This window comes from Vulpes vulpes, chromosome X, assembly GCF_048418805.1.
Source record: "Vulpes vulpes isolate BD-2025 chromosome X, VulVul3, whole genome shotgun sequence".
Classification (NCBI taxonomy): domain Eukaryota; kingdom Metazoa; phylum Chordata; class Mammalia; order Carnivora; family Canidae; genus Vulpes; species Vulpes vulpes.
This window is the reverse complement of record NC_132796.1, coordinates 81,748,106-81,774,273: the sequence shown is the minus strand read 5'-3', so window position 1 is coordinate 81,774,273 and position 26,168 is coordinate 81,748,106. Positions and strand designations below refer to the sequence as shown.

Sequence of the window (26,168 nt, the reverse complement as noted above, 5' to 3'; positions counted from 1 at the left end):
ACTGGAAGATGGCGATTCCAGTCAAAAGGGATAAATAAAACTTGTAAAGAAGTCCTTCTGCCCCATTTAAAGATTGTTTGGCCAATAAGCTCCTATGCGAACACTGTCACTTTAGATTCCAAAGTGACAGAAAGGAGACACTCATTTCTCATGGCCTGTGGAATCTGGGATGAAAGCCAGTCCGAAGACTAATAATCAGATGTAAGACTTTTAACCAATTACACTATTATTTACTGTAATCAACATTATCACATTCTGCCTTTCCCTTGACTACCTCAAGGAACATCATGCAGACAAAGTGATAATAAATGTTGAGCAACAGATTTAAACTTCCTGATTCAGCTGAATGTCTTGAGGGAAACATACATATTTTTTGTTCATACCTTCCCTCTAGTAAAAATGAAAAACATCAATTTAATCCGGCTGCCAGCAGTTCTACATAACTCCTCTGGACATCAAAGAGAAAGGAATAGAGTTGAGGACATTACAGAAATAAAAACACCACATATCCATAGCCATGAAAATGTATTATGCAAATGAAAGTACCCACATTTTAGCACAGATACTATATATTTCTATCCTGCATTTGAAAAAGTCCTCTCTGGTATAGACATTTTGAGGTAGAAGAGACATTTGGGTCATCCAGCACTTGTCCTATTGGACTCCCGGTAATGATGAAAATGCTCTCTATCTGTGCTGTTCACTATGGTAGTCATGAGTCACCTGTGTTTATTAGGTGCTTGAAATGTGACTTGTATAACAGCAGAACTGAATTTTTTTTATCTCATCTCATTTTAATTCATTTAGATTTACATAGCTACATGTGGCTAGCAGCTACCATACTGGACATTGGAGATCTAGACCTTTCTCCACTCTAGAAATTTCCTCTCCAGTTCCCCTGATCTCTTTGCAATCTCACTGAAGTTACCTTATGATAATGGTACTCAATCTCAGCTGCATATTACATTCACCTCAAGCACTATTCTTAAGCATCAGTGTGGATGGGGGAGAGGTACTATGACCCAAACATGGATATTTTTTAAAGAGGTCCTCAGGTGGTTTTAATGTGCAGCCAGATTTGAGAACCTTTGATCAATATGCTGATGATTCTTAACTCTATATTACTAGATCTCAATGCTGTGCTGCAGATGCTGGCTGGATCTTTCCTTTCTTATTCTCCACCCCCACCCAAAAAACCCCCTCCAACACCAATATAGCTAAAGGGAATATCATTGTCTAGTATTGCCCTCACTCAAATACTTCAGACTGTAATTACTGGACTTATTTCTGCCATTTTGCTATTTGTTTTTTATTTGTCTGAGATATTTTTTATTTCTCAATTCCTTCATTATAGCCTTCTGTTGTGTTTATATACATTTTTTAAGTAAACTCTACCCCCAACATGGGACTCAAACTTGTGACCAAGATCAAGAGTCTTGTGCTCTACTGACTGAGCCAGTCAGGTGTAGCAAAAAGAGGTCTATTCCATATGTTTTTAATTATTTTCTTAGTGTCTATCTTGGAGATTAATATCAACAACTTCTATGTATAGCAAGCTAGTTTCAGTTAATAATAGCGTAACTTTAAAAGTATAAAAACTCTGTTCCAATGCAGCTCCATTCCTCCTCCTCTATGTTATTATTGTCACAGTTTACATCTTTATATACTGTGCATCCATTAACATAGACTTATAATTTTTGTTCTATGCATTTGTCTTTTAAATCTTATATAGAAAATAAGAAGACTTACAACCAAAAAGTATAAGAATTTTGGCTTTTATATTTAGGTATTCATTTATCTTTACCAGTGTTCTTTATTTCTACATATGGTTTTGAATTGCTGTCTGGCCTGAAGGACTACCTTTAGCATTTCTTGTAGGGAAGGATTACTGATAATTAACTCCTTCAGGGGATCCCTGGGTGGCTCAGTGGTTTAGCACCTGCCTCTGTGTGTGTGTGTGTGTGTGTGTGTGTCTCATGAATGAATAAATAAAATCTTAAAAAGAAAAACCTCCTTCAGCTTTTGTTTATCTGGGAATGTCTTCATTTCACCTTCATTTTTGAAGGATAGTTTCGCAGAGTATAGAATTTAGGTTGAGAAGGGTTTTTTAAGATTTTATTTATTCATAAGAGACATAGGGAGAGAGGCAGAGACATAGGCAGAGGGAGAAGCAGGGTCCCCACAGGGAGCCCAATGTGGCACTCAATCCCTGGAAGCGGGATCGTACCCTGAGCCAAAAGCAGACACTCAACCACTGAGTCACCCAGGTATCCCTGAGAAGGGGTTTTTCTTTTCTTTTCTTTTTTTCTTTTCTTTTTCTTTTTCTTTTTCTTTTTTTTTGGGGGGGGGGTTCTTTTCTATAAACATTTTAAACATATTACACTACTGCCTTCTGAATTATATGGTTTCTGAAGAAAAATTGGCTCTTAATTTTATTGAGGATCCCTTGTCTGTGACAAGTCACTTCTCTTGCTACATTAAAGATTGCTTCTTTGTCTTTGTCTTTTGATAGTTCGATTGTAATGTGTCTTGGTGTGGCATCTCTTTGAGTTTATCCTTCTTAGAGTTTGTTAGTCTTCTTGGATAGATTGATGTATTTCATCAAATTGTGGAATATTTTGGCCATTATTTCTTCACACATACTTTCTGCCATTTTTTCTCTCTTCTCCGTCTACAACCCCCATTATGCATCTGTTGGTACACTTAGTAAGTGTCTCACATACAACTGAGGTGCTATTCATTTCTCTTCATTACCTTTTCCTTTATGTCCCTCATACTGGATAATTTCAATTGATATATCTTCAGTTTCACTGATTCTATCCCCTGCTTGCTCAAATCTGCTGTTCATAATTTGGCAAATACTACAGGGAAGGCCACTCTAATGCTGAGAAAATTCTAAGGAAGGTGGTGGGATATAAAACAAAGGTAAACCTGGAGAGCCTGGGGGGAACAGTCAGTTAAGCATCCAACTCTTAGTTTCAGTTCAGGTTGTGATCTCAGGGTCATGAGATCGAGCCCCACATGGGGTTCCATGCTCAGCACAGAGTCTGCTTAGAGTTTCTCTCTCTCTCTTCCTCTGCTCCTCCCCACTTCTCTGGAAAAAATAAATAAATCTTTAAAGAAAAACAAGAGCAATCTTGTCAGCTGATCCCTCTTTTTTCATGCAGCAATTCAATACATATGCATTAACCTGTCAAAACCTACAATCACAATTCCTTGAGAACAAAATCCATATTGGCCTGCTGGTACCAGCAAGCCACCACTAGGAATGTGGGCCACTGTCTCCAAAGCTTTATCTAAGCTAAAGGAGTGGGAGATGGTAGGTAGGAAGTTCAGTGAAAATGCTACAAAATTCTCTTGCCAAAATTTAGTGGCTTCTTTCTTCATTAAGTACTCATCTTATTCTTTTAAGTTTTTATTAAATACCAGATTTCAGAAAAAGTTGATTCTGATGGTTTTAGCTATGATAGTTTTTTTATGATAGATGCATTAGTGGAGAGATGGGTTTTTTGAATTCTCTACTTTGCCATTTTTTATGTCTTTTTTTCTTAATCAAAAATTTTATGGAAATATTTACACATTTATCCTTTCACTTAAACTTTAATTTTTCTGTCCAGCTCCATATAAAATCTGAATGACAGGGCCACCTGGGTGGCTCAGTGGTTGAGCATCTGCCTTTGGCTTAGGTCATGATCTTGGGATCCTGGGATTGAATCTTACCATCAGGTTCCCCACGGAGAACCTGCTTCTCCCTCTGCCTATGTCTCTGCCTCTCTCTGTGTGTCTTTCATAAATAAATAAATAAATAAAATATTTTTAAAAATAAAACCTAAATGGTATACTTTTTGTAATTTATATCTTAATTTAATTAAGAAATTATATTTTTATTAGTGTGAGTCTTTCTATTCAGCAACAAAATGTGCTTCTCTGTTCTCTTCAGTCTTGCTTTATACCCTTCAGTAACTTCTTTTACTTGTATCCTGTTCCCTTTTAAATAAATTAACTCCTGGACATCTTAAGATGGCACTATTGTGCACTGGATTTTTTACATTTCAATTTCTGAGTGATAGTGATGATTATAGTTAAGTTTTTTAAAGCTATCGTTATTTGTATATTTTTCTTACATTCTTTCACCTTCCCAAAATTCCTTGTTAGGTCTAACAGATCTTTGTAAAGTTTTCTTGGGTTGTTTTATTATACGATTACATCATGTAAATATAAAAGTAATTTTGTATCCTCTGCTAAATACTTATCATACTTTCGTGTCCTCTTACTACAATAGCCAGAACTTTAAAATTGAGTAATAGTGCTACTTGTGGCATCCCTATCTTGTTCTTGATTTTAATGGCAATGGATGCAGTATTTCACAACTTATTATATTTATTATTGCTCTGAGATAAATAGTGTTTTTGTGTATAAGTAGTTTACTTCTGTTCCAACTTTAGTTTTTTTTAAATAGATACTGAGTTACATCAAATTTCTTTTCATGTATTGATATGATCATGAAATCCTTCCTTTCCTTGAAGTCACTGACTTATTTATTGAATTATATTGACAATTTCTTCACATTGAACCATGCTTGCATTCTTAGGATAAATTCCACTTGGTTATAATGTATTATTCATCAAATTCACTACTGCTTTATAATTTGCTAATATTTTATTTAGAATTTTTGGAATTATTTTCATGATTGAAACAGTCTATAGTTTTTTTTGGAGGAAGTCTATAGTTTTCATCTTAGGTCATCTTTATTAGATTTTGGCATTAATATTACGCTTGCTCTGTAGAATGAATTCCTTTTGCATAATTTGAACTATCTTTAATATCAAAATAGCCATCTATATTTTTTAAAGTTCTATATATACAGCTGTGAAACCATTTGAGTGGAATGATTTTTAATTTCAAACTATTTTAATTTCTTCTATGATTACTAATCTGGTCAGTTTTTCCATTTATTTATGGTTTAATTTTGGTTTTAATTTTCAGAAAATATTTATGGTTTTAATTTTTCAGAAAATACAGTCACTTAGGATGTCTTCAGCTTCTTGTAAAAGAAAAGCAGGCCTAAAAGTGGGTTAACAAAAAGGGAGTTTTTATCTCACACAACTAAAAGGCTAGAAATTGAGCAACTCCTAGATTGGTTGATTCAATGGCTCAAAGACATCATAAAGGACTTGATGTATGCCATCCTTAGCATGTAGGCTGAATCTTTTAGGTTGGTTATTCCTCAGAGTTCCAAGGTGGCTACCAAATTCTTTGGTATCACAAGCAAATGACAACATTCAGAGGCAAAAAGGGAAATATTTCTTTTTTTACATCTCTTTTTCAGAACTTGGCCAGAATTGCAACAAATACTCAAACCTAGATCAATCACTGGCCAAAGAAATGAAATTACCAATACTGACTTAGTCGTAGACTAAATGAGGCTTTTTTCCTTGAAAGAAGGAGAGGTTTATTGCCTGAGCACATGGCTGCATGGAGGGGAGGAGGTTAAACACACAAACAAAAGCAGAGCTCTACCAACAGAACATTACCCCATCTCTATCCTCACCATCATTTCATTTAGCAATTCCATACAAATTTATTGAGAGCCTACTATGTGCCAGGCTTTGGGTATAGAGTAGTAAATATGACAGATAAGGTTCTTGTTATTATGAACTTTACATTTTGATTGGGAAAGCCAGTTCTTAAAATAACAAATATAAATATGATCATTTTGAATAGTGGTAGTGTTTTCTCGAAGAAAAACAAGTCAAGGTAATGAGATGGAGAGGAACATTTGAGAGGCTTGCTCCATTAGAAAAAGTGTCTAGGAAGGCTTACTGAGGAGATAACATTTGATCTGAAGCTTGAATGTTTAAGAGAGAGATTGTGAAGATCTGCTGGAGGAAGATTATAGGCAGCAAACTGCATGTGCAAAGGTCCCAAGGTGGTCACATGCTTGAGAGGTATGAAGAATAGAAAGTCAGTGTTATCTTAAAATAACACTGTGTTTTATATATCCATGCCTAAGCACATATTGTGTGTGTTACCTAGGATGACCATCCCTACACTGCTATCTAGCGAACTCCTACCAACTTTTCAAGCCATAGCTCGAATATTACTTTCTCTTAAATTACCTCCCCAGGTAGGGTTGAACACTTCCTCCTTCATATCCCTACTATGTGTTAGAATCCTAATCATATGATAGTACATTTAACGTATTTTCATTTTTCTCTCTCTCTAGACTGGGGGTTGCTTAAAGGCCCCACTACTAATATGCTGGGCCTGACAAACAGTAGGTACATAACAAGTATTTGTTGAATTGAAATACTGACTATCTACTATTCCTGGCACTATTATAGGCATTATGAAGCATATAAAAGAGCCTACTTTCATACAAGTAGTTAAAAATGTAGACTCTGGAGTCAGAAGTTTGGCTCTAATCCCAAGCCACCACTTACTAGCTGTGTGAACTAAAGTAATTTACTTAACCTCTCTGTGCTTCAGATTCCTTATCTGTGAAGTGGGAGATTATAACAGTAACTGTCTAAAAGTGAAAAATAATTTAAATAATGCATATGAAGTATTTAGTAACATAGTATCTGGCATATGATTAGTGCTTAATGTTAATTTATTATTATTTGTAAAGTAATGAAATTCTTGAATTGATAAGACTTAAACAAATGAGAAACAATACTGCAATAGACTATGTAAGAGAGTTTAAAGTGCCTCCTGAAACAGTAGTGTATCTTGACCTCAACAAAGCATTGCTGAATGTATGAATGAAGAAAAAATAGCCACAGTGTAGTCTGTGCTGGCCTGACCATTCTAGAGCACTAGCTTCATTTCAGAGCATCATATTTTAAAAGAAATGTGTGGGAAATATCAGAAAGGGAGACAGAACATAAAGACTCCTAACTCTGGGAAATGAACTAGGGGTGGTGGAAGGGGAGGAGGGTGGAGGGTGGGGGTGAATGGGTGACGGGCACTGAGGGGGACACTTGACGGGATGAGCACTGGGTGTTATTCTGTATGTTGGTAAATTGAACACCAATAAAAAATTAATTTATTAAAAAAATATAAAAATAAAAGAAACAAAATATAGTGTAACTAGAAGCAAACTACTAGAATGATCATAATTCCAGAGAAGGGGAGACTCAAGGTAGAGAGAGACATGAGAGCTGAAATCAAACATTTGAAGGGTTGTCGTGCAGAAGAAAGAGTTTTGCTCAGTGCTGCTCTAGAGAAAAGAACTAGGACAATGGAATAGAAATTGTAGGCAGGGTATTTCAGCTCAACATAGAAAAGCATTTGCAGAAAGTCAGCATTTACCACGCAGGTAACAAAGTGATGAGTTCCCCATTGGTGGAAGCACTCATTAGCTGAATAATCACTTAACAAGGATATTGTCAAGGGGACTTTTTCATTGGGCAGCGGATTATTCTAGATGACCTTTGAAGTCCCCTGCAGGAAGTTCAAGATCTGGACCTTTCTACGTAAGATTAGTATTATTACATTAAAATTAGGAAGTTCTCATGGGGCACCTGGGTGGCTCAGTCCATTAAATGTCTGCTTTCAGCTCAGTCATTATCCCAGGTTCCTGAGATCAAGCACCACATCACATCTGGCTCCTTGCTCAACAGGGAGTTTGCTTCTCCCTCTGCCTGCCACTCCCCCTGCTTGTGCTCTCTCTTTCTCTGTCAAATAAATAAATAGAATCTTTTTAAAAAATAAAACAAAATAAAATAAAATTAGGAAGTTCTTGAAGTGGTACTATGAAAGAGCCAAAATGCTCTAAAAATCAATACTCCACCAAATATGTATGTGTGCGCGTGCACACACACACACACACACACACACACAGAGTATTCCTCAGACTAGCCCACTCCTGTGCCTTTGTACATAAAAATTCCAGTTACTTTTGGGATTGGGCATTCAAGTTCCTCTTTAAATATAATCTTTTCCTAGAGGAGGTACAACTTTAAGCCACTTAGCCATCATCATCAGCTTCTATCAGTGCCTGGTACATATTCATTGAATGTGCTTGTTATCCACCATTTATACCTGAGATTGTTCAAATTTGTCTTAAAGGGCTCTGAAGAGATGCAGAAGTGGATAAGTAGGCATGGATAAGGGTGAGAGGTCACAAGGCCTTCACTATTCAAGCTCAATGCTTATAGCACAGAGTGTAAGCCATGCACAGATACCATCTCTCTCTAAATACACTTTTTTTAGTTAGGTGGAAAGCTAGGCTTTCCTCCTCACAGACAAAGTCCTGAGCTGGGCATTGATCTGGGCTGGGATTTGCACCCTGGCCTTCTGCCCAGCCCATTGATTTAGCTCTTTAAATCGAATCATTTAAGCCTACAAATGTCATAGATCCCATTAGACAATTTCCTCTGGCTAGCAGCACAGAAAAGAAAGAACATTATAAGCCCCCCTGAGGCAGACTGTTAGACCATTCCTAATGTTCCTTACTTGGTGGACTACATTCTACAAGTGAGGTTCACTTGTAGAAATGGCATGAAGTGCTGACTGGTTTCGTTTTGTTCAGTTAAGAACACACCTCAAGCCCAGTGCATAATAATGGAAAAGCCAACCTCATCTCTTGGCTTATGTTAATGGAAAATGAGTACAATCTGCCAAGTATAAAGGTAAAGGGTAATGGGAAGGAACCTTCCCAATAATACATCCTCAAGAGATGCCAGAAACTTTATCATTAAGTATTTGTTCCCAGAATAATGGCAAAGTAGGACTAACAGCAAGCATATGAAGAAAGGATTGGTCTCAGCCTAGAGCAAGGCTGAGGCTATAGCTGTAAGGAAGGATCAGATGGCACCAGCTGTGGAGAATGGAAGAGGGGAGGATACTAGGCAAGGCATTAGATGTCTACATAAGCCTACATGTAGACAGACAATGCGGAGAACCCATTTTACATCACTGTCAATGTGTAGTGTAGAGCTGGGCATGGATACATAAAAGAGATTTCCAAGACTGGACACCAGGCCTCTCCTTTCCCCTTCACCACCTCTTCCCTGACCTTATAGACACACGTTTCTGTACTCCCAAGGCCACAGCCACTTTTCTCATCAAGGAATCCACATTAAGGTGGATGTTGTTAGCCCCATGATTTCATATTCCTTCCAGCCGTAGTTTTAGAGATGTTGTGCCTTAAAGCAAAGGAGTGATTCCCTAATAGTACACTCTCAGGCAAACCTCTGGAGGAGATGTTTTTCTCCATGGGGAATACTACGAGGCTTCTCATAGCACAGCTCACTGGAAATGCAATAGACTAGACCAACTTCAAATGCAAGAGATGAAAAGTAAATCTAGACTCTGAATTGACTATATATAATCCAATTATACTTACTTCAAGTCTCAAATCACCATGATTTTACTGTCTTCTTTCTTTACTACTATAACCCACACATCTGGTACATAGTGAAAGCTCAATGAATGGTACTGCTTGTCGCCTTCATTAGTACTACTATTAGCGCAGGAAGCAGTAGTAGTAATAGTGCTGCCCTGGAACAGTGCCTGGGACATAGTAAATATTCAAAACTCTACTAATTATTTTGTTGCACTAGCTCCTGGCATAGTGCCTAGCATATAATAGGGCACAGATTTAGTTAGTTCCCCTCCTTCTCATACTGTTCTAGGACACACTTGTCTTTAGTTTACCCCACAGCTTTTCCTTACAGAAGTGGACAAGATCTTCCCGCAGCAACCGTGCTATGACACCATCTGAAAAGACATCTAGCCTTCTCTCCCATGGTAACCTCTTAAGTAGCAAATGGGCAACAAGTATTTAAGGTCATTTTTCAGATAGGAAAACTGAGGTTATGAGCTCTTGGCTTGGAATTTTAGCTCACCTCCAATCTTTGTACCTTATTATAGTCCAAAAACTATGCTCCCTCCAACTAGGCCGTGATCAATCTCACCACTGTTGTTCTTATGCTCTGCAGTGACTGTACTACCCTTACATTTTCACATTTAATTCATCTTCCAAAGACTGGCTTAGAGCTACCTCCTCCATGAAACCTTCTCTGCAATCTTCAGCCCTCACTGAGCCCTTCCTGAAATCGCAAAAAAACCAAATCAGTGCCACATAATTTAGCACTTCATGACCATGCCAACCCTCCAAAGTTAGATATTTGTTCATTAAACATTCACTTGTCAAGCACCTGTCATGTTCCAGACCCTCTGTGAGTACTTAGAAGGCAGGAATCAAGGTACTCCTACCCTAGTGGCAGAAAGACAAACATGCAGTTTGGTGACATTGGAAAAAAAAAGTCATCAAAGTAACAGTGGAGAACTCAGAGGGAGATTAGCTAACTTTCTGAAGCTGTTGGGGGAGAAGTTCACAGAGAAGGAGAACTATGAGCAAAGTGCTGAAGCTGAGAAGAAATTTATCAGGAAGAGAGAGTAGAATGAAGCTATGTGCAAAGGTATGATTATAAAAGGGGAACTCAGAGAGCATGGCTCGGTATGGCTAGAACTTAGGGTGAGATGGAGAAAGATGAGAGAATATCATGGAAAGTTTACTCATCTATTCATCAAATACATGTCAAGCATTCAGGGCATGCCAGGAACTTGGCTAGGTGCACGTTTTATGAAAACAGGACAGCGCAGTCCCTGAACTTAAGATTTAAAGCAAATTGGACAGAAGAGATGATTATTCAGTAAGACAAAGATATATGTAACTACAAATTGTGATAAGCATTAAAAAGGAAGAGAATACAATGGAGAGAAGAGTATGAAGGAACTACTTTAGAAAAGGTGGCTAGTGAGGGCTACTCTGTGGAGGTGACATTTTGTTGAGGCTTGAGAGATGAAGAAAGCTGGCAAAGAGAATTCTAGGAGATAATCAAAGTTCTTGAGGTGGCAAAAACGCTTGGCATGTTGGGAGAATCAAAAGAAGTTCCATGAGGCTAAAGAATAGCAGATGAGAGCAAGAATTTGAAGAGGTAAACACAAGCCCAGACCTAGGAGCCCTCAGAAAGGAATGTTGATTTCATCACAAGAGTAGCAAGAAACTAATCAAGGAGGAGTAAAATGGAATCAGATGTATATTCCATGGGACAACTTGGAGGTGGTGCCAAAGACCATGCAGAGGGGAAGAGAATAGAATGAGGATGACCAACTGTAAGTTTGTGAAATGGTTTAAGTGAGAGATGATGAAGGCATGGACCTATTCTTTCCTACCCTCCCAAAGTGACTAGCATAGTGCAAGGTACACTGCAGGCTTCCAGTGAGTTTACATTGATTAAATAAATATAACCTGAATCAGGTTGTTGAGTCTCCCTTCAGGAGATCACACTGTCTCTTCTTCCTCATCCTTGTTTTTTTTTTTTTTTTTTATCGTGGAGATAGAGTGGCAGTCTACAATTAGTATTATTAAAGTCATTTGCTGTTTAGTGGCAAATGCCTACTCTAAGTGTCACTTCCCTTTAGCCACTGCTGAGTTACTTGAAAGTAGCACAGAAAAATATCAGTGCTTCTCAAGACAGCCAAACAGCACCCGGCTCTCCTGAGACTTGGATGCAGAGAGAAATTTGTCATTTGGGCTTGTTCAGGGCAAGAGGTGACACTCACCTTCAAATACTAACTTCCCAGAAGATCACAAGCACATGAATTGCAAATGTCACTTGGTATAATATATGCTTCTTTCTCTGCCAAAGCAAGGATGTCATTACCTGGAAGAGTGAGGCAAACATTTGTAGAAGCTTCATATCTTCATCTTCTCTTCCATTCAGGAGATGAGACAAGTGGCCCTTTATCACATCCATTTCCTTTTGCTGGCAGAACAGTTTGGTAATGAGACACTTAAATTGATCTACCCAGCTCAGCCTCCAGAGGGTCCTGGAGGGCCCAGGGATGGGAGATAAAGGGGAGCCAGTCACCTTATGGATCTGAGCCTCATGTTCTCCCCTGGGGAGGATGAACATTCCTATCCCACGGGACTAGTACAAGGAGTCAGCAAGGGTCATGCATAAATTTGAGCTATAAACTATAAGGCAAGAACTCTAAACTGCTATTCATTTTATACAATTGAAGGCAAAGACTGTCTTCTTGGTTTCCCAGAGAAAGTGAAACACATTGTAGTAGTTCAATAATAGGTTTTACTTTAAAATCAATTCCATTGAAATCTGGTTTTAGATGTGGTGCATATGAAATAGACCATTCACTTCTGAGAACTGAATCGAACAGATTATCAGATCCATCAGCTCCTTGATTTCAAGTGGTAGAGGACAAAATTATGAATAGGTAGAGGCAGTACTTGACTTTGGTCTCTTGGAGCCATTACCTGCTCTCCACTGAACAGCAGCAAGAAGCAGGGTTTCAGTTAGCATGAAAAAACTGGTCAAAGGTAACTCCAACTTTGCATCATCAATCAGAAGTATTATGAGTGTCTTCAGAAGGGAAAGAAATAATTTGTGCCATGTCTTAGGAGGTTAACACTGTGCCAACTTCTTGATAATATCTCATCTGACTCTCAAAATAGCTTTATGAAGAAGGAATTATTCTCTAGCATAGCACTGGTACATAGCACTGGTACACAGTAAACAGTAACTAAGTGATAACTGCTATTAATGCTATTACAATTGATAACCTTAATAATAATAAACTGAAGTACAGTGGGCTTGAGTAACTTATCCAAGGTTGCAGAGCCAGGACTTGAACCAAGGTCTTTCCCACCCAAAAGTCTGGGCTTTTTCTACTATACCCTTTTGCAAGAAGAGAAAGATCTGATGTGAAAACAGTTGATTTTCCAACCCCTTAGCCAGGCTGCCTCCATAAACTGGCCACTTGAGATCTTCAAGCACCTAAGACTTTCTTTGGTCTTCCTCTCTCACAGGTTGCTAAATTGCTATGAACCATGGCCCAACTCTACTACAAAAAAGTCAACTACTCACCATACAGAGATCGCATCCCCCTGCAAATTGTGAGGGCTGAGACTGAGCTCTCTGCAGAAGAGAAGGCTTTCCTCAATGCGGTGGAGAAGGGGGACTATGCTACCGTGAAGCAGGCCCTACAGGAGGCTGAGATCTACTACAATGTCAACATCAACTGCATGGATCCTCTGGGCCGGAGTGCCCTGCTCATTGCCATTGAGAATGAGAACTTGGAGATCATGGAACTACTGCTGAACCACAGCGTGTATGTAGGCGATGCATTGCTCTACGCCATCCGCAAGGAGGTGGTGGGTGCTGTGGAGCTTCTGCTCAGTTACAGGCGGCCGAGTGGAGAGAAGCAGGTAAGAGAAATCCCTGCAGGCTGGGGAAACAGCCAGGAACAATAAGGTCCCTGAATCAGAAGCCTTGAAACTAGGGAAGGTTAGGTAGGCTGGAGTTAAGAAGCCCTATGATGGCAACACTCTCTTTTCAGAAATAGCATTAGTGATCTCAGTATCCTAGAGCTACCCTGCATGGCCCACACTGAGTTTTCCTCATTTGTCTTTTTCCCGTGAGCATTTGCCCATATACATTCAATACCTAGCAACCTGAAAGTGTACACTCCATTTCCAGAATATCTAAGCTCCTTCTACCCTATCTACCTCCTGCTCCCTAGCTTCATTTTCTTCCTCTACTCAAAGGTTACATTCTAGAAAGGAAGAGACCAGGAATGCCTGGGTGGCTCAGTCAGTTAAGCATCTGCCTTTGGCTCAGGTCATGATCCTAAGGTCCTGGAATTGAGTCCCACATCAGGTTCCCTGCTCAACAGGGAGTCTGTTTCTCCCTCTGCCCCTCATGCTGTGCTCTCTCGCTCTCTCTCTCTCTCTGTCTCTCATGCACAGGCATGTGCATGCGCAAAACTAAATAAAATCTTTTTTAAAAAAGGAGGAAACCAAACACAGACATGGGATTTGTCCCTCTCACCAGCCTCTCTCCTGGAGAATGACAAGAAGACCTTTAAACGTGAATGCCATGGCATAGATGCAGAGGACACAGGGGCTCATGTATTTTCTCAATGCCTGTGACGCAACTGCATTCCAGCCCTAAATAGTTGGGGTTTTGCCTCTGTGACCTTCCTACCCTCTGAGGCACTTAGATTTAATACTCTGGAATCATATTTGAGTCTTTCCTTTTCCTTGCATCTGTGTCCAATCTCCAAGCTCTATGGTTTCTTCTTCCCCAATCTCACTTACATATTTTCTTTCCTCCCACCACTGTGCTCCTCATCATTTCTCTCCTAGATGAGTGATTCTCAAAGTGTGGTTCCTGGACTAGCAGCATTAGCACCACCAGGGAAACTTGATAGAAATGCAAACACAAATTCTCAGGCCCCACCGCAAACTGAGGGAATGAGAAAATCTGGGGGGGGGGGGAGGCCCAAAAAACTGTGTTGACCAGCCCCCCCGGGGACTATGATGAACATTCAGGTTTAAGAACCACTATCCTACACTAACATGAAAATCTTCTAACTGGATTCCCTGCTTATAGAACCCTTTCTTTTTCACAAGCCATCTTGAGCAATGATGCTGGCTTATTCTCCCCAATACAGCATAACAATCCTGTCATTCCTCTCATGCTTTCAGTGACTACAAGGTCTCATTACAAGCAAAACCAGCACATGAAGCCCAGCACTCAGTACCCTACTTTTCTGGTCCTGTCTCCCACAGGTTTCTCCTAAGCCCCTTGTGTCAGGCAGGTTTCTTTTTCTTTTTTTTTTTAATAAGTTCTAGTATTTATTGTTTTTTTAATAATAAATTTATTTTTTATTGGTGTTCAATTTACCAACATACAGAATAACACCCAGTGCTCATCCCGTCAAGTGCCCCCCTCGGTGCCCGTCACCCATTCACCCCCACCCCCCGCCCTCCTCCCCTTCCACCACCAGTTCGTTACCCAGAGTTAGGAGTCTTTATGTTCTGTCTCCCTTTCTGATATTTCCTATCCATTTCTTCTCCCTTCCCTTCTATTCCCTTTCACTATTATTTATATTCCCAAAATGAATGAGAACATATAATGTTTGTCCTTCTCCAATTGACTTACTTCACTCAGCATAATACCCTCCAGTTCTGTCCATGTTGAAGCAGATGGTGGGTATTTGTCGTTTCTAATGGCTGAGTAATATTCCATTGTATACAGAAACCACATCTTCTTTATCCATTCATCTTTCGATGGACACCGAGGCTCCTTCCACAGTTTGGCTATTGTGGACATTGCTGATAGAAACATCGGGGTGCAGGTGTCCCGGCCTTTCATTGCATCTGCATCTTTGGGGTAAATCCCCAACAGTGCAATTACTGGGTTGTAGGGCAGGTCTATTTTTAACTCTTTGAGGAACCTCCACACAGTTTTCCAGAGTGGCTGCACCATTTTACATTCCCACCAAAAGTGTAAGAGGGTTCCCTTTTCTCCGCATCCTCTCCAACATTTGTGGCTTCCTGCCTTGTTAATTTTCCCCATTCTCACTGGTGTGAGGTGGTATCTCATTGTGGTTTTGATTTGTATTTCCCTGATGGCAAGTGATGCAGAGCATTTTCTCATGTGCATGTTGGCCATGTCTATGTCTTCCTCTGTGAGATTTCTCTTCATGTCTTTTGCCCATTTCATGATTGGATTGTTTGTTTCTTTGGTGTTGAGTTTAATAAGTTCTTTATAAATCTTGGAAACTAGCCCTTTATCTGATACGTCATTTGCAAATATCTTCTCCCATTCTGTAGGTGGTCTTTTAGTTTTGTTGACTGTATCCTTTGCTGTGCAAAAGCTTCTTATCTTGATGAAGTCCCAATAGTTCATTTTTGCTTTTGTTTCTTTTGCCTTCGTGGATGTATCTTGCAAGAAGTTACTGTGGCCGAGTTCAAAAAGGGTGTTGCCTGTGTTCTCCTCTAGGATTTTGATGGAATCTTGTCTCACATTTAGATCTTTCATCCATTTTGACTTTATCTTTGTGTATGGTGCAAGGGAGTGGTCTAGTCTCATTCTTCTGCATGTGGATGTCCAATTTTCCCAGTACCATTTATTGAAGAGGCTGTCTTTCTTCCAGTGGATAGTCTTTCCTCCTTTATCGAATATTGGTTGACCATAAAGTTGAGGGTCCACTTCTGGATTCTCTATTCTGTTCCATTGATCTATGTGTCTGTTTTTGTGCCAGTACCACACTGTCTTGATGACCACAGCTTTGTAGTACAACCTGAAATCTGGCATTGTGATGCCCCCAGCTATGGTTTTCTTTTTTAAAATTCCCCTGGATACTCGGGGTCTTTTCTGATTCCACACAAATCTTAAAATAATTTGTTCTAACTCTCTGAAGAAAGTCCATGGTATTTTAATAGGGATTGCATTAAACATGTAAATTGCCCTGGGTAACATTGACATTTTCACAATATTAATTCTGCCAATCCATGAGCACGGAATATTTTTCCATCTCTTTGTGTCTTCCTCAATTTCTTTCAGAAGTGTTCTATAGTTTTTAGGGTATAGATTCTTTACTTCTTTGGTTAGGTTTATTCCTAGGTATCTCAGGCAGGTTTCTTAATGGTCTCGCTTTCTTTGGAGCATAGTAGGAACATAGAGTAGGAACAAAAGAAATACAGAGTCATCAAACATGGAATACCACAATACATTAAAAAACAAAAATAGTACGAATCAAACCCCAAATCGCCAAGTGCTTAGATAAGAAAACACTTGACATCAAGCCTTATAGGATACAACCAAAGCTAGGTTAAAAAGGAATTCAAAGCTTTTCTACTTGCCTACCCAGTTAAACAAAAAGGAATGGAGGTAAGCTAAGTGATAACACACAGACCAAACATTGGAATTGACAGAGCAGAAAGACAGTAGATAAAAAAATTCACTGAGTAAAGGGCCTGAATGCCCCCATTCTCCATCAGCACCTAATAGAGCACAGCTATATGTCTACACTAGGAAAGTTGCTGTAATATCACTCAATAAATATTTATTTTATAAACAAATAGTATGTAGCCAGCACTGTGTTAAGCAGCTTATACCACTGAGTTCACTTAATCTCCCCAGCGACTCTGTCAGGTAGACACTATTATGACTGTCCCCATTCTACCAATGAGGAAAATCAAGTCACAGTCAAATCAGTTGTCCAAGATCACAGTGTCAGAGGCGGGATCCAAACCCAAGCAATCTAACTCCTAAACCTACCTGCCTAACCATTTGGCTATACTGCTAAATCTTGGGAATCCCCTCACAGGAGTTCTGAGACAGGGTAGATCAGTGAAGGACAGAGAGCTCTCTGGAAAGGACAGGCCAGAATTTGAATAATAGCAAAGCAGAGAGGTATGAACATGTTACCTACCCAGACCGTATCACGATTCCCATAAAAACTGATTTGTTCTGTGCCCTGTTTCCTCACAGCTCTGCTAAAGGCCTGAGTGATGAGTGATTTGCTGTGTTACTCTGAACTAAGGGTTACCCAGATAACCTGCTCTATGATGACCTTGCTCACCTCTGAGACTGTGTAGCCTTTAGCTCTATCCTTCCGTTGACACCAATCACATGCTACTATGTACTATTAGTCAATCTTACTTGAGTACATGTTTGGTCTCTGTAACTAGATTGTTTCTTAAATGTTGGACATAGTTTAATGCCCAACTGTTTCCAGGTTCTCCCCCAATACTACCTAACCCAGTGCCTAGTATATAATGGACGATATATAAATATTTGCTGATGAATAAGGAGTTACATGTATCCCTCAGAAAAGTACATGACTAGCTGATTGAATAAGACATCCTGGACTTTAATATTCAACCCCATTTAACTTCCTAACTGTTGTGAAAGAGAGGAGACTACAGGGAAGTTTCCAAAGAGGAGGCTAGCAATACCAACCCTATCTAAGTTTTGAACATAGGTTGTGTCTTCATTTGATGGCCCCCGTCTCCCTCATATTTCCCAGTACTCTGGCAAACCCTGAGGAAGAAAGGCACCAGAAAAACTTACTCTGAAATACAATCTAAGGCATGACCTCCCCTGGGGAAAAGCAGTGCTTAACTCACAGGAATGAACCACTAACGAACGGTGAAATGTCAGACATATGGAACAGGGGTAAAACTGTTTGGGACAGGCTGTCTTTTCCCAAGATTCTTTCAGACACACTGCCAATGTAGGACCTCCTTTGTCCATACTCCAATATCACAGCATATGTACAAATGCACAAAGCCAGCAGCCCCATCCCCAAGTCTTCTCCAAAAGCTTTCTCTTCCCACTCTGCTCTCTCTACCAACCCCCACCACCAGCCTCTGCTAAATTTTATTTTCTCCCATTGCTCTGACAATTGCTGTGATAAGTCATATGTCAGTAACTATAACAACAGCCTGCCACAGTGCTGGAGTTCTGCCTTTCTGGGAGATAGAAACAGGATTTGTTTACCTGAGAGCAATCAGGGATGTGAGCAAACACAGGCCTCCTGAAGGACCACAGGTCCAGCTTGGTAGGCTACTCTCAGGAAGGTGCCCCTCCCACACACAGAATCCAAACACCGGGCTTTTTCACCAGCCCTCCTCCATCTCTCCAAGGGACTGGGCATAGCTGACCTCCATCAGTCTTGGGTGGATAAACTAGTGCCCTTTTTGGCTTTACTAGGCAGAGTTTGGCCTCAGGATGGCAAAAAGAACCCTTTTGCTCAGCTCATCATGCTCTTTTCCCTCTTCTAGCTTATCAAAAGTGCTCTCAGATAAAGATCAGAGGCCAGGCATAAATGGCTAACACTGGCTTCAAGTATCAACGCTCACTTGGCAACCTGCATCTTTAATAGAGACCAAATCTTAAAGTAAAAATGTTGATGCTTTATCAGAATTTTCTACACCAGACAGGTATAAGACTGTACATGCATGAGTGTGTGTGTGTGTGTGTGTGTGTGGTGTTAGTCTTTTGTCTTCTTGTGTATGTGTTGTTCTGAAGTCTTCTTGCTGCTCCAGAAATCAGACCCTCATGGCAGCATCCACTCCCTGACTACTACAGCCTATTTGCGTAGTGGCAGATTTTGTGATTCCTTGGGAGTAAACACTCTTAAATAATTCTCAGAATTCAAAAGTTTTGTACTACAGAAGGTTTAATGCCAGCCTATTTCTTGTATATTAAGCCTTCCCCTTTGGCCCACTAACTCTGGGAGCCACTAGAGGAGTGTCATCAGCTAGAGGAGCCAAACCAGCTACAATCCACAGCAGAGTCTCATATCCATGTCTCTGGTCAAAACCAGCTCAAAAATTAATTGTTGTGCATATGGAGAACTTGTCAAAATACAGATGGCTGAGCCCCTACAGAGTCAGAATATTGGGGTTTGGGCCTGGAACCAGCATTTTAATAAGCCCACCCTCACCCATTTCTCAGTAAGAGGTCTATGACCCTCTCTGTATTTGTTTCCTAAGGCTGCCATAACAAATTCCCACAAACTGGGAGACTTAAAATAAATGCATTGTCTCATAATTCAGGAGGTCACAAGTCTGAAATGAAGGTACCATCAGGGTTGTTTCCATCTGGAGGCCCGAAGAGAGAATCAGTTCCATGCCTTGGACTATACTTGCATTAGTCTCTGCCTCCATCATCACACAGAGTTCTCCTCTGTGTCTTTTCCCTGTGTCTCTGGGTCCTGATCTCCATCTTCTTTTTCTTATAAGACACCAGCCATTGGGCAGCCCCAGTGGTGCAGCGGTTTGGCGCTGCCTGCAGCCCGGGGTGTGATCCTTGGAGACCCGGGATCGAGTCCCACGTCGGGCTCCCTGAATGGAGCCTGCTTCTCCCTCTGCCTGTGTCTCTGCCTCTCTCTCTCTCTCTCTCTCTCTCTCTGTGTGTCTCTCATGAATAAATAAATAAAATCTTAAAAAAAAAAGACACCAGCCATTGATTTAGGGCCCACCCTAATGTAGGATGATCTCATTTTCACTTGACATCTGCAAAGACCCTTTTTCTAAATAAGGTCATACTCACAGGTCCTGGAGGTTAAGACTTGAACATATCTTTTGAGGGGACACCTTGTAACCCATTCTACTCTCCATGAGAAATACCAGTCAGGCAAGTGGTTTTCAAACATTTTCAGAAGCAGAGCCTTTCATTCAACAAAATCCTGCCCAGATGTCAAACAGACAGACCCACACAGAGTTGCCCTAGTTTATGTGTAGATCAGGGCCCGAAGCTCCCACTTGTTCACACACATATACTCCTATACCTCCTTGGCCCCTGAGGATCAGGCATAGCTGGAAAACCACTCATCTCAAAGACAAAATGACAGACTAGAATTCAGAGTTTGAGGTGCTACCCAGGTTATAGCTAACAGGGTGACCCTAGGCAAGGTATGAGGTCTTTTACACATGTCCAGCTACAGAATCACCCTAAGGCTCAGTTTCCTCATATATAAAATGAATCTAACAGTACCTGCTAATCTCAGGGCTTGTCATTAGGAAGAAATAAGATAAAGATACATTAAAGGCTTTTGAAAATAATTTAAATGTTAGGCAGAGGTCAATTACTATTGCTCTCAGCTTCATTCCATCAATTTGACTTCACTTGTCATATAATGTGGAGAGACCAGCTGGCAAGTGGCACTCATCATAAGGAACCACTAGTATAATGAGAGAGAGAGGCTGGTCAGCAAGCTGGCCCAGTTCACAGATTACCTCCTTCTGCTTGGCCTTGATGACAGGGAGATGACTCTCCCTTCTGCTTTTAGGCAAGCTGTATAACCTCAAAGTCATCCTTTCTTGTTCACTGGTGTCCTTAAGGACTTAAGCAACAGGGAGGTACAGCTGCTGGTCTCAGCATCAACAGCCCACCCAAAGAATTTTCTTTCTTGGTCACTTGCGTCAATGCATGCAGGCGGAAAGAGGCTAAGCCAACCTTCTCCCCAAGGCCCACCCCTCTGGGCTCTGCCATAATTACTCATTTGTCTGTGGCAGATGGCTCCAAATTAAAATTGGTCTCACAGATGAGCTAGTGAGATTAAGTTTCAACAACACTGATAAGTGTTTGTGTTAAGATTGTAGAAAATCAGCAACAAGACATTCCATTTACTCCCTTCTATCTGACTCGTGGTCTCAAGGAGAGATTGCACAGTGTGGAGGGGAATGGTGAGGGCCTGGGCAAAGGTGACACAGAGAGGAAAATTAAGGAGTCTAACCTCTAAGTCTCAACCACTCAAAATATGAGAGCGGAAAGTAATGGGGAGAATGGCCAAAGTCCCCCTGCTATTCATAGACAACCTGAAATGGTAGAAAGAATAGGTTTTGCAGTCAGCCACTTATTAGATGTGTTTCCTTGCGCATATCACTTAATCTCTTCAAACTTCAGTTTCTTCATCTGTAAATGGGAACAACAATGGAGTCTACTTCAGAGAGGTAAAGTAAGAATTAAATGGAATAATGCATGTACATTACTTAGAACAGTGCCTGACACATAGCCAATACTCAGAAGTGGTAGCTAATAAAACCCCTACTCCTACTAGTTTGAAGCCTGCTGGCTAATATCATGTATCCATTTTTTTCAAAAATGTGTTAAGCACCCCCTAGCACATAGTAGCTGAGAGGTCCGGCAGAGTGACCTTGACAAAGTTGTTTACTGTAATTGAGCATCAGTTTCCTCATCTGTATAATGGGGATAATGATACTACCCATGTCCCAGATGGTTGCAAGATTTAAATGAGAATTATTTCTGGATATTTGGCATAATTTGTAGTACGTAACATTCAATATATGATACCTATATTCTTAGCATTAATACAAAATAGTATTAACATTATAAATTCTTTGTTACCAGAATTACCCAATCTAACAGAAAGTATTTGCCTTTTCATAAACTGAGTAACAGCTTTAATTCTCTGATTTTCATTTCAAAATGTAAGTTCTAGACCAAAAAATAAATGGGTTGTGCCAATCAACTCGAGATAATAAACCTTCTTGGGAGGATAAGGCCAGAATAACTGTATCATATCCTAGTGGCCAAACTGAAACACTGAGTTACTTTCTCTCCTGTATCTCTGCTGACTTTCAGTGGACAAGGCCTACTGCACTCATAGAGAATTGTAGAGTTTATAGATCATTTGGTCTGAAGCAACATGTCCAAAGTTCACTCAGCTGAATCTGAACTGGCAAAAATGCTTCCTGTCTCTCAAGCCACTCTTTCTGCTACTCCACTCTGCCTCTGAGGGCCCATCAGAAGTGGTGACCATTACAATGAAGCTGAAAATAAAAAAAGCAGCTCCAAGTAGTGTCTCTCTGAAACAACTCATTGATGATAGAGTTTCAGCAAATGATTAATTCTCTTCAGTTCTATTCAATTGTCTAAGTATTTTTGACTGCTAATTATATGTCTCACAATAAAATTGAAAGATACAGTGAGTGCTCTCAAGAAATTTATAGTATTGTGCAGAGAACAAGCATGCACATGCTGTCCTTCCAGTCCCCGCCCCTCTTAGTGAGCATGGCCGTCTATGTTCCAAGGGACACAAAAGATTTAAAACAGTGATATTCACCTCTCAGAAAGGAAAAAAATCATAATTACTTAAACTTGGTTTCAGAAAGACCAAGGGAGCTGGCTGTATAATACCTCACAAAGAAGAAACCAGGCAGTAATATAAAAAGCCAATCACTAAATAAAAACACATGTGAGTTTTTAGCCATGCTCTCTCCCTCCCTCCCTTCAGGGTTACAGCATCTCAGGGCTGCCTTTCTAGAGCTTCATGCTCATTGTTGTATATAGCCCTAACCGACATACACATGTCCAGCTAGGAAGTTTCCTATTCTCCTATCCCAGGGCAGGTATATCTTATCTGCCTGTGATATCATCCTCTCCTCCTTCACCTCACATGTTTGATTGTTTAAAAGACAGCCATTTTCTGTCTCCTTTTCACCCCAGGCTCATCATTGCGATTGTTTTTTTTCAGCTTATAGTTCTTGTTGCAAATTCAGTTCAAGTGTGAAATATTGGTGCAAAACCCAGAGCTCTCCTTCCGTTTCCCTTCCCAGCTGTCCTATCCCAGTGCACTAAACACTCCCTGGTACTGTTCCTTTTCATATGCCAGCAAAAACCATAGGACAGAAATAGAGCAGTGCAAGCAAATGTATGCTCTGTCGTCCAAAATGTGTGATGTGGACAATATAGGAAGACACTCCAGACACAAGTAGATACAGAGGTTTCAAAGTGGGGGACATTTTTAAATATAGGCTTTGAGCTGGAAAGGAAGAGAGAAGAGGATGGCACATGGGTCAGAGGGAAGCAAATGAGCAATGTTGAGGGGAGTGAGAATGGTGGTGGCCCAGTCAGAGTGGCTGGTGGAATGAAGGGTTGGTGATGAAAACAATGCTTGGGACTCTGTTACCTTCATAAGCCTTATGATGGAAGGTTCCAGATGCCACACCCAGAGTCAGAGCCCTGGGTCAGGTGCACCCTGATTCTTATCATAAACATCAATTATTAGGTTCCTGTGCTCATCTATCTGCCCTCCTTCTTTTTTCTCTGATCCTAGTTGGAGTAAAGGGAATTAGTCTATGGTCATTGGCTGAGCCACTCCTAAGTTGGAACCTTGATGAATAGCCATCACATCCCAGCTGGTGGTTACTTGTCCTCTGACTGGAAGTTGGGGCAGAGAAGACTGAAGTGGGGTGAAAGAAAAAAGCTGGATCCACTGATAACCCAGGGGACTGGTTGAACAGTGCTACTCCTCAGCAAGTATTTGTGAGGAGCTGGCCATATAGATCTTTAACTCTTTCCCCTTTCATCTATCTACTCCCCAGATGACATTCCCTCCCTCCTCTCTTCCAATCCCTCGCCAGACACACAGTTCCAATGTTGGTGTATCACTTTAATCTCATTGGTTGGCAACTCTCTTGGCTTCCATGATATCATGTCTACCTGGTGCTTCTTCTCTCTCTGACCACTGCCTTTTAGTCTCTTCTTCAGAGTCCTTGTCTTTATTCCCCTTCAATACTGGTGCTGCCCCGAGCTCTATCTCTTCTCCCTCTGTAGCTCAGTATCTATCAAGAGATCCATAATTTCTTTCTCGATTTCAGCTAGATTTACCCACCTAGATGTACCCCAGACCTTTACAATTCACAATGTCTAATAATAAAAATAGTAAACACGAATTTGCATTTATTATGTGCCAGGCACCATTCTAAGTACATAATCTACATTAATTTGTTTGATACTTTAATAAAATCATGAATGAGAAAGGAGAGATCACTACCAACACCAAGGAAATACAAACAATTTTAAAAACATATAATGAACAGCTGTACGCCAATAAATTAGGAAATCTAGAAGAAATGGACGCATTCCTGGAAAGCCACAAACTACCAAAACTGGAGCAGGAAGAAATAGAAAACCTGAACAGGCCAATAACCAGGGAGGAAATTGAAGCAGTCATCAAAAACCTCCCAAGACACAAGAGTCCAGGGCCAGATGGCTTCCCAGGGGAATTCTATCAAACGTTTAAAGAAGAAATCATACCTATTCTACTAAAGCTGTTTGGAAAGATAGAAAGAGATGGAGTACTTCCAAATTCGTTCTATGAGGCCAGCATCACCTTAATTCCAAAACCAGACAAAGACCCCACCAAAAAGGAGAATTACAGACCAATATCCCTGATGAACATGGATGCAAAAATTCTCAACAAGATACTAGCCAATAGGATCCAACAACACATTAAGAAAATTATTCACCATGACCAAGTAGGATTTATCCCCGGGACACAAGGCTGGTTCAACACTCGTAAAACCATCAATGTGATTCATCATATCAGCAAGAGAAAAACCAAGAACCATATGATCCTCTCATTAGATGCAGAGAAAGCATTTGACAAAATACAGCATCCATTCCTGATCAAAACCCTTCAGAGTGTTGGGATAGAGGGAACTTTCCTCGATATCTTAAAAGCCATTTGCGAAAAGCCCACAGCAAATATCATTCTCAATGGGGAAGCACTGGGAGCCTTTCCCCTAAGATCAGGAGCAAGACAGGGATGTCCACTCTCACCACTGCTGTTCAACATAGTTCTGGAAGTCCTCGCCTCAGCAATCAGACAACAAAAAGACATTAAAGGCATTCAAATTGGCAAAGAAGAAGTCAAACTCTCCCTCTTCGCCGATGACATGATACCCTACATAGAAAACCCAAAAGCCTCCACCCCAAGATTGCTAGAACTCATACAGCAATTTGGTAGCGTGGCAGGATACAAAATCAATGCCCAGAAATCAATGGCATTTCTATACACTAACAATGAGACTGAAGAAAGAGAAATTAAGGAGTCAATCCCATTTACAATTGCACCCAAAAGCATAAGATACCTAGGAATAAACCTAACCAAAGAGGTAAAAGATCTATACCCTAAAAACTATAGAACACTTCTGAAAGAGATTGAGGAAGACACAAAGAGATGGAAAAATATTCCATGCTCATGGATTGGCAGAATTAATATTGTAAAAATGTCAATGTTACCCAGGGCAATTTACATGTTTAATGCAATCCCTATCAAAATACCATGGACTTTCTTCAGAGAGTTAGAACAAATTATTTTAAGATTTGTGTGGAATCAGAAAAGACCCCGAATAGCTAGGGGAATTTTAAAAAAGAAAACCATAGCTGGGGGCATCACAATGCCAGATTTCAGGTTGTACTACAAAGCTGTGGTCATCAAGACAGTGTGGTACTGGCACAAAAACAGACACATAGATCAATGGAACAGAATAGAGAACCCAGAAGTGGACCCTGAAATGTATGGTCATCTAATATTCGATAAAGGAGGAAAGACTATCCATTGGAAGAAAGACAGTCTCTTCAATAAATGGTGCTGGGAAAATTGGACATCCACATGCAGAAGAATGAAACTGGACCACTCTCTTTCACCATACACAAAGATAAACTCAAAATGGATGAGAGATCTAAATGTGAGACAAGAGTCCATCAAAATCATAGAAGAGAACACAGGCAACACCCTCTTTGAACTCGGCCACAGTAACTTCTTGCAAGATACATCCACAAAGGCAAAAGAAACAAAAGCAAAAATGAACTATTGGGACTTCATCAAGATAAGAAGCTTTTGCACAGCAAAGAATACAGTCAACAAAACTAAAAGACAACCTACAGAATGGGAGAAGATATTTGCAAATGACATATCAGATAAAGGGCTAGTTTCCAAAATCTATAAAGAACTTATTAAAGTCAACACCTAAGAAACAAACAATCCAATCATGAAATTGGCAAAAGACATGAAGAGAAATCTCA

General features: G+C 40.2%; 1 protein-coding gene across 6 annotated transcripts in view; it reads left to right on the top strand.

The window, feature by feature from the left end:
* Positions 1–26,168, top strand: part of TRPC5 (transient receptor potential cation channel subfamily C member 5) — a 289,744-nt gene that overhangs the window by 118,616 nt on the left and 144,960 nt on the right. For all 6 annotated transcript variants that reach the window (XM_072743340.1, XM_072743343.1, XM_072743338.1 and 3 more), the window contains one exon: positions 12,842–13,240. In XM_072743340.1, the coding sequence (XP_072599441.1) occupies positions 12,863–13,240 (378 nt within the window). In that variant the 5' untranslated portion in view covers positions 12,842–12,862. The remainder of the gene's footprint in view (positions 1–12,841; positions 13,241–26,168) is intronic.